This window comes from Petaurus breviceps, unplaced genomic scaffold (assembly GCF_028583685.1).
Source record: "Petaurus breviceps papuanus isolate PSGF00001 unplaced genomic scaffold, PetGlider_PUasm1.0 186, whole genome shotgun sequence".
NCBI classification, from domain to species: Eukaryota; Metazoa; Chordata; class Mammalia; order Diprotodontia; family Petauridae; genus Petaurus; species Petaurus breviceps.
The window spans coordinates 46,024,137-46,039,547 of record NW_027185798.1 but is presented as its reverse complement, the minus strand read 5'-3'; the positions used below and the strand labels follow the sequence as shown (position 1 = coordinate 46,039,547).

Genomic DNA, 15,411 nt, shown 5'->3' with positions numbered 1-15,411 from the left:
AAGAAATACAGTTTAGTGTAAAAAGCACTGGATTTTGAGTTCAGGAATATAGGTTAAGATCCTGGCTTTGCAATTACTACCTGTGAAAGTATCTAGGCAAGTCATTTAACCACTATAGGCCTCAGTTTCCTCATCTGTAAAATGAGGAAGTTGGTTGGGAAAACTACTAAGATTTTTTCCATCTCTAAATTCATGCTTGTGTGAAATGGCAGCCTTTCTCAGATGTTTTTCTGTGTCAAACCATATCTCTACAGGCACACAATTGAGAGGCACAGAGAATTTAAGATCCTGCTGTAGTGAGCAACTTTTAAAAAGTACTTGACTGGGTAGAGTAAGATAAAATCTTGAAGGTTCTCATCAAAACCTCTCACAAAAGTTTCTGACCGACATGATTAAGGAGGTAATTTCGTTCGATGATCTGCTCAGTTTTGACATTAGGCAAGGTAAATTTACATACATTTACATTAGTTATTTGCCAGCATTATATAAGGCAGAGTAGATAAATTCTAAGTAAAATTCTACCTTAACAACAAGTTTCTCTAAATGATTCTGTTTACGGGTGAGATTATAATAATTAGGTTGAGTTTTCCAACACTAAAAAGTGAAACCCACTGCAATGTGAAGCATTCACTATAGAGAAAATGGAGTAGATGAAAAAGTCTTTTGCCTAGACAATAACATGCAGATGGATGGAGAGCCCTTTGAATAGGTCCAGCTGCAGCAGGTGCTTTGGATGGACAATGATCAGGGCTCAACATTGAGTAATAAGAGTTCAAACTGGATGACATTTAGGAAACCATGCAGTGCTTTTCAAAGATCCCAAATTGCTTGCTGCCACAAAAACCCATGTTATATAGTTGCAAATGATGTAGCACTGACCTCAGAACAACCCTATGGCAATGGCAAGATGAACGGTAGGTCTAAACAGGATGTAATATGTTACAAATGATGATTTTGCAAGCAAGAAGTGGAATAAAAATATTATTAAGGATATTGTCGATTATGAATGACTGAAAATGGAAACAGCTCAACCATGTAGTGAAAACAAGAGACAACAGGCAGAGAGAGAACCATTGGTGCTCCAATGTTTCACCATAGTCTCATCGACATGGCTACTTTCATCGATGAAAATCACAGCCCATCCATGCCTTCTTATCCTGTATGATTTCTTCTCTCCCCTCCAGGACATCTTGAAAGGGGAGACATTTCTTTGTTCTCTTGACTATTTATCATTAACCTGTGGCACACCGATATCTTCAAAATATTGAAAAAGTAAGAGTTGTATCTTTAGCACATTGTGTAAAAACTCTATGGAGGATTAATGGGAAAACACGGACAATAATTATACACGATGAGAAGGCACAAAGGGGGTTCAATCTTTTATCAATGAAGAGACAAAACATGGATTAAATGGTACATCAAAGTGCACACACGGATGTCACCCGTCAGGCAGCAGGTGGCACCACAAAGAGCACCAGTCCTAGAGGCAGGAAGAGCTGAGTTTAAATCTGGCCTCCCATATCTACGATCTGTATGACCCTAGGCAAGTCACAACTTCTGTCTGTCTCAAATCCCTCCACTGTAAAATGGGATTAATAATAGCATTTGCTTCCCAGGATTGCTGCAAAACTCAGATGAGATAATATTTATAAGGTTCTTTGCAAATCTTCAAGCATTATGTAAATTATACGTATTATTATTATTTCAATCAAGTCTTGAGTTTTAGGACTTCTTATTAATAGGACTGAACCTAGAGGGAAATTCTTCGGTATGTCTGCCAGTAATATAGACAGGCTTTCTAAAGGTTCTTTGCTGTACTACTTGGATCATTAAATAAACAAATCTTTATTGAGTTTTAAGAGAATAGAATAAGTCTGTTTCAGACTATTTCAATCCATCCTAAGTAAATACCATTATTATATCAAGATTGCTTCTTAAATAGAGAAAAACCCTGAAGAGTAAAAAACGAATTCCCATGAAGCAAGCTTTATCCACTTGCTTCTTCATCAAAATGGAAAAATAGACTTTCATGGAAGGACTTGAGGGGAACTCCGAGTAGAGAAGCTTCTTCCTTTCTCCTTGTTGCCCCACTTGATGGTGGTCCCTGCTATCCTTGAAATAAAAGCTATTCCTACAAAACAAATTTATTTTAGGTACTATAAAATACCATTTGTGCTCATCTAAATACTATAAAGACAGCATTAGGTGATGCAGGGAATAGAGTACCAGTGCTGGAGTCAGGAAGACTCGTCTTCTTGAGTTCAAATCTGGCCGCAGGCACTTACTAACTGTGTGACCCTGGGCAAGTCACTTAACCCTGTTTGCCTCAGTTTCCTCATCTGTTAAATGATCTGGAGAAGGACATGGCAAACCATTTAATTATCTTTGCCAAGAAAACCCCAAATAGGGTCACAATATCGGACACAACTGAAACAAGTGAACAAGCACCACAAAACATTGTAAGTTCAACACTAGTTTGACTACAGAGTAAGGTTTTCTTCAGCAAAAGAAAATCTTGAAAATACCCTACTAAGTCTTAGAAGGGCTGCTAACTAAATCAGTGTAGAGAATACCCACATTGATGAAATCACAGATCCCTGAAGTACACTGAATCAAAAAGTACTATAGCCTGCCCCAAATCACATGATAAAGTTTTTTTAAACTTTAGCAAATCTGATGATGTCTCCTTTCCTATTTAGATAAAAACAGTGATAAAATATCTTCAAAAAATGCAAACATCATGAAGCAAATAGTCTAATTTGCAGAGCTATGCTTTTGCTAAATAATGAAACAGAAAAAAAATAAGTCAAAAACAACAAAAAAAATTTTTAAAGCACATTGTTCTTAAGACTTGAAGAAAAAAAAGTATTTTACTGTGGATAGCATATTTGGACACTTTGAAAAGTCAAGGATTTCAATGAGGTGAGTATTCCCTCAACTAATATTCCTGGTAATTCATCCATGTAGATTATGGCTGAAAAATTGAACCCTTGGCAGCTGATTTTCTGATGAGGAGTTGACTTTGTGAATTTAGCAGGATTTGTCTATACAGTCTATACCTGGGTCAATAACTGAAGTCTTTCTAGTTTGGTAAGACCCACCAGAGCTTGTGCTTTATTGACATACCCATCAAGAACTCAGAGATTCTCTGCACCCCAAGGAGGCATCCAAGTAGGATTTTAGTGGAGGGCAGCACTCATGATGTTCATTTAATTTATCTGTGTATAATTTTAAAATGTGGACAGTCAACTGACATCAGTTTTTTAACCATTAATGTGTCACTCAAATTACATCTGCTCATAAATGTGAAAGTTACCTACAACAATTGTCCAGAAGCCCCTACCTCTTAGGATCAGGGCAGAAGTTTAGCCACAATGGTATGTTTCCTAGTATGGATCACCATCCCTCCCTCTTTTAATTCTGATTTACCATACTTCTGAGTTTATTTACAGCTGCTTTTGTGTGAATCAAGTCAGATGTTTGGTTACATTATGATACATGAAACTCTGAAAAATTAGAAAAAAATACATACATATACCCAAGCTGGAAAATGATAGCATAGCAGGAGTGGGGGGAAGCAAGAGTTTCATCTTCATTTTAAAAGTGAGAGATAGAGAAAAAAAAAACTCACCCACCCCCTAAATGCCTGTTTTTGCAGTTCTCACTTTGGAATGGTATCTCATCCTGTTTCCCAAGTTTTCAGACTTGGGGAAGAAGAAGGTGTGCTTAGTGCCTTGCAATTCTCACATGGGAGGGGCTATCACTTTTTGTTCACAGCTAAAAGGTGGGAAGAGCTTAGAAGGGCTATAAGGAAAATTTAAATGTACACAGTCAGAAAATTAAAGTTATACTTCCTATATAAATGGCATATGAGCAGATATTACATAAATGAAGTTGGTATAATATACAGGATGGTAAAACACTTGAATATAGCATATGCATTGGAATTGAATGGTTCTAAAATAAACCATAACACTAAATTTCTTTTTTTATTGTGCATCTAAAATCTCAATTTTGACATTCAATTTTATAGTTTGGAGCAACTGATGAAGTAATCCCCCTATTTCTATCAAGGTCCCTCTGTTTTTCTAGTTTCCTGGTTTACAACCTTGGTGTCATCTTTGAATCTTAATTTCATTCACCTCAGTAGTCAAATCTTGTCATCTCTATCTTGGCAATATCTCTCACCTCTAACTCCTCTCCATCCACTCAGACACCATCCTAGTTCAAGCTCTCATCATTGACTCCTGAAATGGTCTTCAAATTAATCTTCCTGCTTCATCTCTTTCCACTCTAGTCAATCCTCCATAGGAGGATAGTCCACTAAGGAGACTTCTTAAGCTGACCACATCACTTCCTTACTCAAAAAAACTCTAGTGACTCCCTATTGTTTCTAAAATAAACTATAAATTCTATGTTATGCTTTTAAAATCCTTAACAACTTGGCCCAAACTTTTTTTTAATCTCATTATACATTAATCACCTTCCTGACCTCTAAAAAATGGGCTTCTCTCCATTTCTCAACATGGTGCTTTATCTCCAATTGCTTTTCCTTTGCATTGGTCATCTCTGATACCTGGCCCACATTCCCTCCTTACCTCTGCCTCAGAAAATTGCTCTTCATTCCAAGATTCAACTCAAACATCATCTCCTACCCTAAACCTTTCCTGGTTCCTCACAACTGCTAGTGTCCTTCCTCCTTATTACATGCAAGGCCCTAGAGAGTAGGGATTGTTTCATTTTTTAATTTGCTGCTCCAGTAGCTAGCATGGTACCTGGGTCTTGGTGGGTATTGAATAAATTAATAAATTATTATGTATACATAATAACTTAAATTTATATTGTGCATTAAATTACAAGAAACTTTGAAAACATCATCTCATTTGATCCTTATAACAACCTTGCAGGGTAGGTAGTCCAACTATTATTTTACAGATAAAGAAACTGACTTGCTTTACGTAACTGGCATATAGCAAAGCCAGGATTCATATCCAGTCTGGATTTCTCTCCATTATAAGAAAAACTAACCTAAATTTGATGTTTGTCAAGCACTTTACATACATTATCTCATTTGAGCCTCACAACAACTCCATGAGGTAGATGCTATTAGGAGCTCCATTTTACACATGAGGAAACTGATACAGTTTAAGCGATTTGCTCAGGGTTGCACTGCTAGTAATTTTCAGAGGCAGGATTCAAACCTAGGTCTTCCTGATTCCAAGTCAGCACTCTATCCACTGTACTACTTAGCTGCCTAATAGGCTATCCCTGAACATTGTGCAGTGATATAAGTGCTAGAAAGGATAATGAAATGATGACTTTATATTTGTTTTCATCATCTTTGTCCAATGCGATCCCCCAAACTTAATTCAGATCTCCCCTTGAAAAATAAGAATCTAATGTATATGCTGCTATCTGAAACGGTATTTCAGTTAACCAACAAAAAAGTATAAGAAGATATGAAACAACAATTCCCTAATACCAGGATCAAAAGATTTTGGCCTAATATTAGAAAGAATCAAACTCATCTTAAAATTGAAAAATATCTGATGTTCCTCCTGTTAGATTCCATCAAACTGACTATACTTTTCAGGTATGAGATTAAATGAATAAATCCCATAAGAACATAATCCTTTATAACTAGAAAAGCCAATCTCTTAAGTCTTATAAAAGAATAGGTGGTAAGTAATTCTATTGATTAAATATTGCCAATTATTAAAGGGTTAACTTTCACTCCACCAGATTGGATTTTTTTGGGAGGAAGAGATCTTTTCCAAAATTATCAAATTGCTTAAAAATAACGTGGCTGAAGTCAAATGGAAAGCTACCTGTAAAGCATTAAAAAATATTTCTTTACACCTTTTAGGTGTTTAAAAGCAATGAAGCTTGGTTATTTTTAATATATGTAATTCATTTATGAAGATAATACATTGTTCCATTGCAAGTGAATCCTAAATTAATTATACGTCTTCTGTGTAATGTACACTAAATGAGTTTACTTCTTTGCAAAATCAATCAGAATCTTAGAACTTAATGGATCCTTCACTGATTATTTATGTATGTGTATGTTTATTGTGCATGTATATATGTATGTGTGTATATATACACATATATGTTATTCTTAAATTGAGGAAGGCCACCAGTGCACTAGGTGGACCTCCTATGGTGAATCTATAGGAGAACATGAGTTGCAATGGATGAGCAGCCATGGAGAGGTAGCACTCTGCATCGTTGCTGGTGAAAACCAACCAAATTTTACTCAATCCAAATTTTGGTTAAAACACCCAAATTTATGAAATCGCAGGTTCATTTGAACATTTGAGGTTATTATTATTTTAAACAATAGGCAGCATGGCACCAGGGAGACCTGGGCTCAAGCCCCACCTCTAATATTTATGAGTTCTATGATGCTGGACAAATCACTCAACCTTTCAGTCCCAGGCCAGGCAACTTTTGAAGACTATAAATTGCAGAGAAGATGACAACCTGTAATGGGAAGAATAGTTTCTTCACTTAGATTTACCTATAAGAGGTCTAGTTCCAATTCCTCCCTATTCTTTTAAGTAATTAAAAAATGGTGGTGGGGGGGGTTGTTGTTGTTTTTTGTTTGTTTTGCTTCCCATAGGGAACTGTAATAAAATTTCACACTTAATGATTATTACTAAGATTTTCTTCTCTAGAAAATTTTTTTCTTGAAAAAAAAGCATTACATCCATATTTATAGACTATATGATTGACACAGGTGGTGGCAGATTGACACTTCACAGGTGGTGGCAGAACCTTTGTTCATCTACAGAACTCATCTGTACATCTATATTTTCTAAATAAATGTAAGATGCCCAATGAACTTTGTTCACCTTTATGTTTATAAGACCTTGTATTTAGTATGTAAAAACAATTCTAACACTTCATCATTCCTACAGTATTTCCAATAAATCACCACTAAAAATGAGTCATTGTGGAAATGTCTACTCATTTAAGATGCAGTAAGTTTAGATAGCAGGTAAACATCAGGATAAGGGGCATTTTACTGAGTTGCCTAGGAAACATTTAAGGAAATGAACTCCACTAAGTGATATAAAGAAATGCTGACACTAAGGATAGATTCACAGAAGAAGCCAAATGATATTACATTTGATCTTAATTCTCAGCACTGCTGAGTATCAGTCTCATCTGACAACCACCTCTTCCCACCAACATTTCCATCATATCCTTTTAAATAATACCCCACTGGATGAAATGAGGCACACTTCTTTCTCCCTGAAAATAGTTTATGAATAGGAAAAGATAGTGATAAAGAAAAAGACAGAGATGATTCTATAACAAAAACACAATTTTAAAACAGAAAGCAATTTTCCCGTATAAATAAGAAAATAAACACAACCCTTCATCATTTAATGGTCAATATCCTCCATGTCAAAGAATAAATGGCATCTATTCCCTGTGGTTAAATGATACCAAGTATTAAAAGGTTAACTTTCAGGTTACATAAAAGAATAATTTCTGGAGGAAGAAAAAAGATGCTTTTCTGACTTGTAAAAATGAAATGTTATTATGACTTCATTGTAATTAGCAAGCTAGTTCCAATTACATGGACAATATTAGCACTTTCTCTATATTATTGTAATGCACTGGAAATTAAAAATGGATCAATTATCTCAAAATGAGACGACTGTCTCCTATCTCTGCAAGAGGAAATAGGTTATTGGAAATATTAATTTTAACACTGCATGGGTTGAAGGATGCATGAGCAGTGCTTATCAATCCTCATTTACATTAAACAATGCAAACCGATGGAAATGGAACAGTAACCATTCAATTACAGATGGAAATGAAACATGGTAGCCAAAGTTCTAAGGAAAGATGTATTCCATCCTAACATGGCATTTGTGTGAAACTATTTGTTCTTCAAATGACATTGCAATCTAGGGATAAGAAGTGTTTGTCCAATTCCCTGCACAAGCTTACTCTTCTCAACAGACAACACAAAGCTCACCTGATTCTATCTGCTGTCTGGCAACCCCTGGCTTGTAGTTGAAACAGGCAGGTATTTTCCCCAAGGTTTGGTTACTTCCTGTCCCTCCTCTTTATCAATTGTCTTTCCTTTTTTTCCCCATTAAAACTTGAATGCTTTGCATTTTAAAGATTTATCTAGCTCTTCCAGTGTTGTGCAGCTCAGACAATGTTAATTGTTGTTGGGGGGTCTGAGTAATCTTTTTTTTAAAGAGAACTCTGGAGGTCATTATGAGTTTTTTAAGGTGCACTAATTGAATCTTTAATTTGTGTAAGGATCGGAAACAATGAAATATGCTCTCCAATTTCATTTATCTGCCAGAAATTTCTTGAGGAGGGAAAACTGGAGGCAGTGTCTTTTAAAATTATTGCCTATTAACAGGTGTTCGATTCAGGACTTGTCTCACCGTGGCTTATATAGCTAACATTCCAAAGATGATAATTTTCTTTCTTGATTCAGCGGATACCTGGATGACTCCAATGAATTTTTTTTCACATAAAAGTTTGATGATTGTTAGTACCCACACTTCAGATTATCTAAGATTAACTTTCTTTGTGCGGTTTACTCAAACAGCGGTTTTCCTGTTAAATCATGTAAGTAGGAACCATCTGGAAAAGGTTACTGTGGAAACAGCAAGGGGAAGCAGGGGGTGGGGCTAGAGAGAGATGCCATGACAACCTTTTTCGGGTTTCCCAGGAAACGACGGTTGCTATAGGAACTGCATCACTCAGGTCCGAATTAGTAACTTCCGCTGGAAGGGGTGTCTGTCACTTTAATCTTCTTGTGATATTGCAGAAGCTTATCTCTCAGATGCATTAGGGAAAAAAAAAATCTTTCGTTTCTCTTAGCAGTGCTGAAAACATCGCTGTTTCTAGACTACGATTGGTTTTGGCTGGGGGGGCGTGCACAGAACTTCTTCACAATGATTTAATGTTAAATCTAACGCTTTCCAAATACTTAAAGCAGTCCACAGGGTTAAACTACAGTTAGTCAAATCATTCACTCTTGAGTTGAAGAAAGCATTTCCTTCAGAAATATGTAATTCTGGGGAGGGGGATTTCAAATCGAGAGTTCAGGTATAAACTGAATAAATTTACAAGGACTTACAAATCATTGCACTAATTAGAATTTAATTGATCCATCCTTTAGGCTAGGCAATTCACCTACAAGCACAATAAACAATGCTAGAAGGTCCTCCCACTGACTGGTAAAAAAGTAAAACAAAAACAAAAACAAAAACTGCCTTTAATTATGTAGTTAAACCCGTTACCCTAAAGCACTTTTAATTCCCCTCCCCACCTACAAGTTTCATTGTTTCAGAGCGTACTAGAAACCAAAACTAAGTCACAAACAGCATTTCCGCTATTTGCAAGATTAAAAAGAAAAAAAAAATGGGGAGCAGAGGAAACGCAGCCCATTTGCAAGACACCTGTTTTGGTACGAAGCAACATGGGACAGGGGCGGGGTGGATGAAGGAAGTGTGTGTTCTTCATATTCTTCTCTGGATGAATGGTCTGGAAATGTATAAAAACGAGGGCATACACAGACCAATGGGGCACGTTCCACACAATACTAAGCATAACATGTCACTTGTATCATGTATTAAACATCGGTGAATATCTTTTTGATGTTGACACACGAGTTGGGATTATTGTTCGTGGTGCAGGTGGCTGTGGAGTTTCCCGTTTTGAAGGGGGCCGGGGGGAAGGTGCTATGGTTCATACCCGCCTCCTCGATCACCATGTATTCTGACTTACTCAGAGTCGAATTACTCCGAGCTTTCCTTAGCTCTTCAACTGAAGAAGAGAGATGCTGGCAGCTCCCCACGTGCATATACTGGGCTTGTTCTTCACCCTCCGTCTCTCGGTGATAGAAGTAGTTGAAATTGGAAACAATCACTGGCACCGGCAAGGCAATCGTCAGGACACCAGCGATGGCACACAGAGATCCCACAATCTTGCCCCCGATGGTCACCGGGTGCATATCCCCGTAACCTACGGTGGTCATGGTCACCACCGCCCACCAGAAGGCATCGGGAATACTGCTGAACCCAGAAGTGGGGTCGTCTGCCTCCGCAAAGTAGACGGCGCTGGAGAAGAGGATGACCCCGATGAAGAGGAAGAAGATGAGGAGCCCCAGCTCCCTCATGGAGGCCTTCAGGGTCTGCCCCAGGATCTGCAGCCCCTTGGAGTGGCGGGAGAGCTTGAAGATGCGGAAGACCCGCACCAGCCGGATGACCCTCAGTATGGCCAGGGACATGGCCTGCTGTCCATTGCCCTGCCTCTCGGCCAGCTCGGTGCCCAGGGTGATGAAGTAGGGGATGATGGCCACGATGTCAATGAGGTTCATAATGTTACGGGAGAAGGTGGCCTTACTGGGGCAGGCGAAGAAACGCACCAGCAGCTCAAAGGAGAACCAGATGATGCACAGGGTCTCCACCACAAAGAAGGGGTCCGAGAAGCTGGAGGCGCCCGCCGCGGAGCCCGACGTGCTGTTGGGGGAGGCTTCCGGGGTGTCGGGCGACGAGGACCCCGGGTACTCCTTCTCGTCGCGGAACTCGGGCAGCGTCTCCAGGCAGAAGATGACAATGGAGATGAGGATGACGAGCACCGACACGATGGCGATGCCCCGCGCGGGCCCCGAGCTTTCGGGGTACTCGAAGAGCAGCCACACCTGGCGCTGGAAGTCCCGGCGGGGCAGGGGCCGCTCCTCCTCGCGCAGGAAGCCCTCGTCCTCTCGGAACTTCTCCATGGCCTCCTCGCCCAGCTGGTAGAAGCGGATTTCCTCGGAGAAGATGTCGATGGGCACATTGACTGGCCGGCGGATGCGGCCCCCGGACTGGTAGTAGTAGAGGATGGCGTCGAAGCTGGGCCGGTTGCGGTCGAAGAAGTACTCGTTGCGGAGCGGGTCGAAGTACCTCATGCGTCGCTTGGGGTCTCCCAGCAGCGTCTCGGGGAACTGGCACAGGGTCTTCAGCTGCGTCTCGAAGCGCAGCCCGGAGATGTTGATCACCACCCGCTCCCCGCAGCAGTCCTGCTCCCCGCCCGCGCCCGCCCCGCCGGGCGGCCCGCCGGGCGGGAGCGGCTCGTAGCGGTCACGGTCACGGTCACAGCCACCGCCGCAGCCCCCCGGCTGCGGGCCGCCAGCCTCGGGCTCCAGCAGGTGGTCCCCCGGCACCACGGTCATGCTGGGCTGCAGCTCGGGGCCGGCGGCGGCCCCCGCGGCGGGCTCGGTGTAGCCCGGGTTGACCAGGGTGTGGGCGCCGCCGCCGCCGCCCGCCTGGGGCTGGGGCTGGGGCTGCGCCGAGGGGTGGGCGCGGTGGCGGGCGGAGGGCGGCGGAGGCGAGTGCAGGAGGCTGAGATGCTCGTCCATAAGGCAGCGGCGGCGGCGGCCGAGGCGGCGGCGGCGGCGGCGGTGGCGGCGGTGGCGGCGGCTGCTGCCCCTTCACCGCCTCCCCTCGCCGTGCCCACCCTCCGCCCGCCGGCTCAGACCCGCCGAGCCCGCAGCCTGTTGCTGCTGCTGCCGCCGCCGCCGCCGCGAGGCTCCGTCTGGGTCTGCCTCGCTCCCCTCGGCTCCTCCAAAGACAGACAGCTCCCTCCCCAGCCCTCCCCTCTCCTCGCCGCGCCTCGCCGCGCCTCGCCTCTCTCCCCCTCCCTCCGCCCGTCCGCTCCCCCCGCGTGGTGCGCGCGCGGCGCCCCACTCCACTCACCTCGGGATTCCCGCCCACCGCGGCGGGGGCGCGCCGGCCCTTCCCGCCCACTGCGGCGGGAGCGCGCGCCCCTGTCCCCCTTGGCCAGCTGTGGGCAGCCACCCCAGGACCTCGGGAGGGAGCTCAGGTTTCCTGCAGTGTCTAGGCTCTACCCCACCTGGTGTGTCACCCCAGACCTCAGGCCGACATCTCTTCTCTGAACCTCCGGGAGCGCAGGCATCCGTACCCCGGCCCTATCTCCATTTGGCTGGAGGGGCAGTTTACCTGTCTCTAACAGCATGTCTAGTCGTCTCTCTACCATCCCAAGCTTAGGGCAGCCCATAACCACTTCGGGGGTGGATTCTCAAAAGCTTTCTTTCATTCATTCCTCAGGCATTTAAGCGCCTACTACGTGTCAGGGCTGAACTAAGCCTTTTTCCACAGTGCAATCAGCTGACACTAACCTTCTCCTCTCTACTCTACGCCCCTCCTCCTCCCAGTGAGTCCGACCTGAGTTGGGCCCTGTCACGCTCCTCTCACCCCTGGGTCGGCTCGTGCCACCCAGAGAGCGCCTGTAGCCAGGGTACAAACCCCGGTTAGGGTGCTGGGCAGCATAAAGTATCAAAGGCTCATGTATCTTGAACTATAAAAGACCTCAGAGGCCAACGAGTCCAACCCCACATTTTATACAAATGAGGAAACTGAGACTCAGGGAGCTTAACTGGCCTTCCCAAAATCACACTGGTGGTGACAGTCAGAGGCAGGATTTCAACTCAGAACCTTTGACTTCAGGGCTGACTATCTGAACTGAACCTCCCACTGAACCCTGGGCTAGGAGCAGAAAGATGAAGTAGAAGGCTGTGGTCAAGGAGACACGGAAAAAGATGGGAGAGCCGGAAAGGAAGCTTGGGTGGAATGGTAATGCTTCTGGTACGAGCTCTAAAAACCAAGACACTTAAGTGTTGGGATCCTGAGCACACTCCTAGGAGGGGGACCCATACCTGACAGTAAGCTCTCATTTATCTCCTGCTAAGGTGAGATACTGTATGGGAGGTATGGGTGCTGCAGACTAAAAGAAATGCGGAAGAGCCCCACCCGTCAAGGATCTGGTCTCCAGTAAATTTAGGTTAGTTGGGAATGAAGATGGCAAACCAATCTTTTAAGTTATCTCTGTTAGCTGGGATAGCTACTGCTAAGAGCTGCCTTTGGGAGATCAGTGGTGAAGAGAAATATATGGGTAGGTTTGATGGGAAGGGGAAGGGGAAGGAAGGGGGTATAAGGAAAAGACTAGGCACTACAGGCAAATCTGTACGGTTTAGAAAACAATGACCCTTACAAGACAGCTCTAAGAGGGAGAGGAGAGGCAGCTACTTCAAGAATCCATATTTAATATGTTTTCAATGCCTTGTTGGCTTCTCCTGTGGTAAGGAAGCCACGCTCTAGTTGTTAAATAACTTACTCATTCACCGGATTGCACCTCCCTTGCTTGACCTTTTTTTTTTTTTCCTAGGCTAGACTCTTACATTTGTCCCTGTTTTTCATTTAATCCATTTCTCTAAGTAGCCAAGGTCACTTTGAATTTAATCCTTATTTTCCAAGGATTTAGCAAACTTGCCCAATTTAGTGTCATCCTCAGACTTAAAACATGTGTCCTCTATTCTATGATCCCAGTCATTTATAAAAATAGTAAATAATTCAGGGGATGGGATTGAATTCTGTGGAACACCACAGTTTACAACTCTACTTTCCCACCCTCCAAATACACATTAGCCCACACATAACCTAACAAGTAGTTTTTAGTATTCCTAATAGTGTAGACATTAGCAATTCTGTAATGCCACAGTGTATGTATGCATTTTTAGGTAGTCTTGATCTTCAAAGAGGATTATCCCCCCTCTGAGCCTAGGAGTGTATGCACTGCATCCTTATGCAAACAAGAGGAATAAAATTCAGTTTAAAATATATTTCTGCTTTTTGCACTGCTTTTCCCCTTCTGGTTCTTCATGGTGTGGCACCTATCTGGGACCTCTTCACTGCCCACTCTAGTGTACTCTCCTCTCTTTACACTCATTTCTATCAGTTTACTTTTCACCCAAGTTTGCGCTGGATTCTCTCAGCTTATCCAAGTCTGAGGCACAATAGACATTCAGTAAATACAATATGAAGGCAGTCAACCCTCAAAATACCTTTAACTCACAAATCTTCAGAATAATAAGAATGGTCATTTATAAAAGGCTTCAAGGTTTGCAAAATGTTTTACTTACGTTGTCTCTTTCAATCCTCTCAGCAACCCTGTGAAGTAGATGCTATTATCATTCCCATTTTATAGACAGGGAAGCTAATGGAAAGCCTAGGTGACTTGCCACTGGCCAAATGAGATTTGAACCCCAGTTTTAGGTCAGGTTCTCTAACCATTAAGCAAAGCTACCTCACTATCTCATTATGTGTCATTCACACTCTTTTGTGTAATTTACATACCTGACACCTGAAAATGAGTTTGATTTGCTACTGAGAAAACACATAGAAAGGCAAAGACCCTGTTAATTTTCTGAATCCAAATGTTTGATAAACTCATGTGTCTAAATGAAGAGGTGACTCATTCCTCCTTTCTCAGAAATTAGCACTAAAATGTGTTAGTCAGTGACAAAAAAGAGCAGAGCCAAAGATGACCTGTGATGGATGGTCTCAGGCTTCTTCACCCTGCTGAGAAGGAGCTCTGCTTTGGATAGGGTTATTTCCGTCCTTCTTCATGTCTTGTCTGACAGATTCAGACTATAGCCTCCTGCTAGGAACCCTTTAGAGTCAGAGAATTTTAAGAGTTAGAAGGGAGCTTAGTGATTCCTTTTTAAAATACATTTTACAGATAGGGAAACTGAGTCACCCAGAGATTTAAGTGGCTTGTCCAAGGTCACAAAATGAAATAGCTGGGGTTGGAACCTAGATTTCCTAACTTCCAATACCAGTGAAATTGCTGCTACAGCACACAGTTAAATTCCCTGAAGATAAGCATTTGTGGGTGCTTGATATGTGCTGGATTGGAAGACTAGCTTGTTTGTGCCTGATTACTGACTATTCACTGCAATGTATATTTATCATAACTGAAAACCACTGCCTTCTGAAGGCTAGTCCTTAGCCTACAGGAAGTGAGCTGGTGGGCACAATTCAACCTTTGTTGGATATCAGTACCCATCACAACAAGTCAACATTGCAATTTTAGTAATAACACATGCCATTTATTTAACACCCCCAACTGAGTAACTCAAAGTACTTTGAAAATGTCTCATTAATCTGTATGAAGCCCCTGGGGGATAATAATAATATTATTATAATGTTTAAGGCTAGAATTGTGGCAAAGCCAAAGGTTGTTCTGAGCATGTGCAGGGTTTCACCACTGCCTGAATGAAATCAAGAGGTGTGATTTAGATAAAATGCAGAGGCAAGCCATACTTCGTAGAGTTTTTCTTTTTCTTTTTTCTGGGATGGGTGAGTGTGTACTTTATGTTTGGTTTGTGTTCCTTCTAAGGTACTTTTGGCCTCCAAATAACTCAACAGTTTCTAGCCAACTGATGAGGAAGTCATCAGGAGGTTATTAACCCCAGAAAATGTAAGTAGTCTCAATGTAGGTCTATCTATCTCATCTATCTCATCTATCTATCTATCTGTCTATCTATCTATCTATCTATCTATCTATCTATCTATCTATCTATCT

The 15,411-nt window shown here is 42.2% G+C and overlaps 1 protein-coding gene across 1 annotated transcript in view; it reads right to left on the bottom strand.

Moving 5' to 3' along the window:
- The window catches only part of KCNA3 (potassium voltage-gated channel subfamily A member 3), a 32,212-nt gene extending 20,826 nt beyond the window's left edge, over positions 1-11,386 (bottom strand). Inside the window, exon 1 of the mRNA XM_069090401.1 lies at positions 7,997-11,386. Coding sequence (XP_068946502.1) covers positions 9,617-11,386 — 1,770 coding nt within the window. The 3' untranslated portion in view covers positions 7,997-9,616. The remainder of the gene's footprint in view (positions 1-7,996) is intronic.
- Between the last annotated feature and the right edge of the window lie 4,025 nt (positions 11,387-15,411).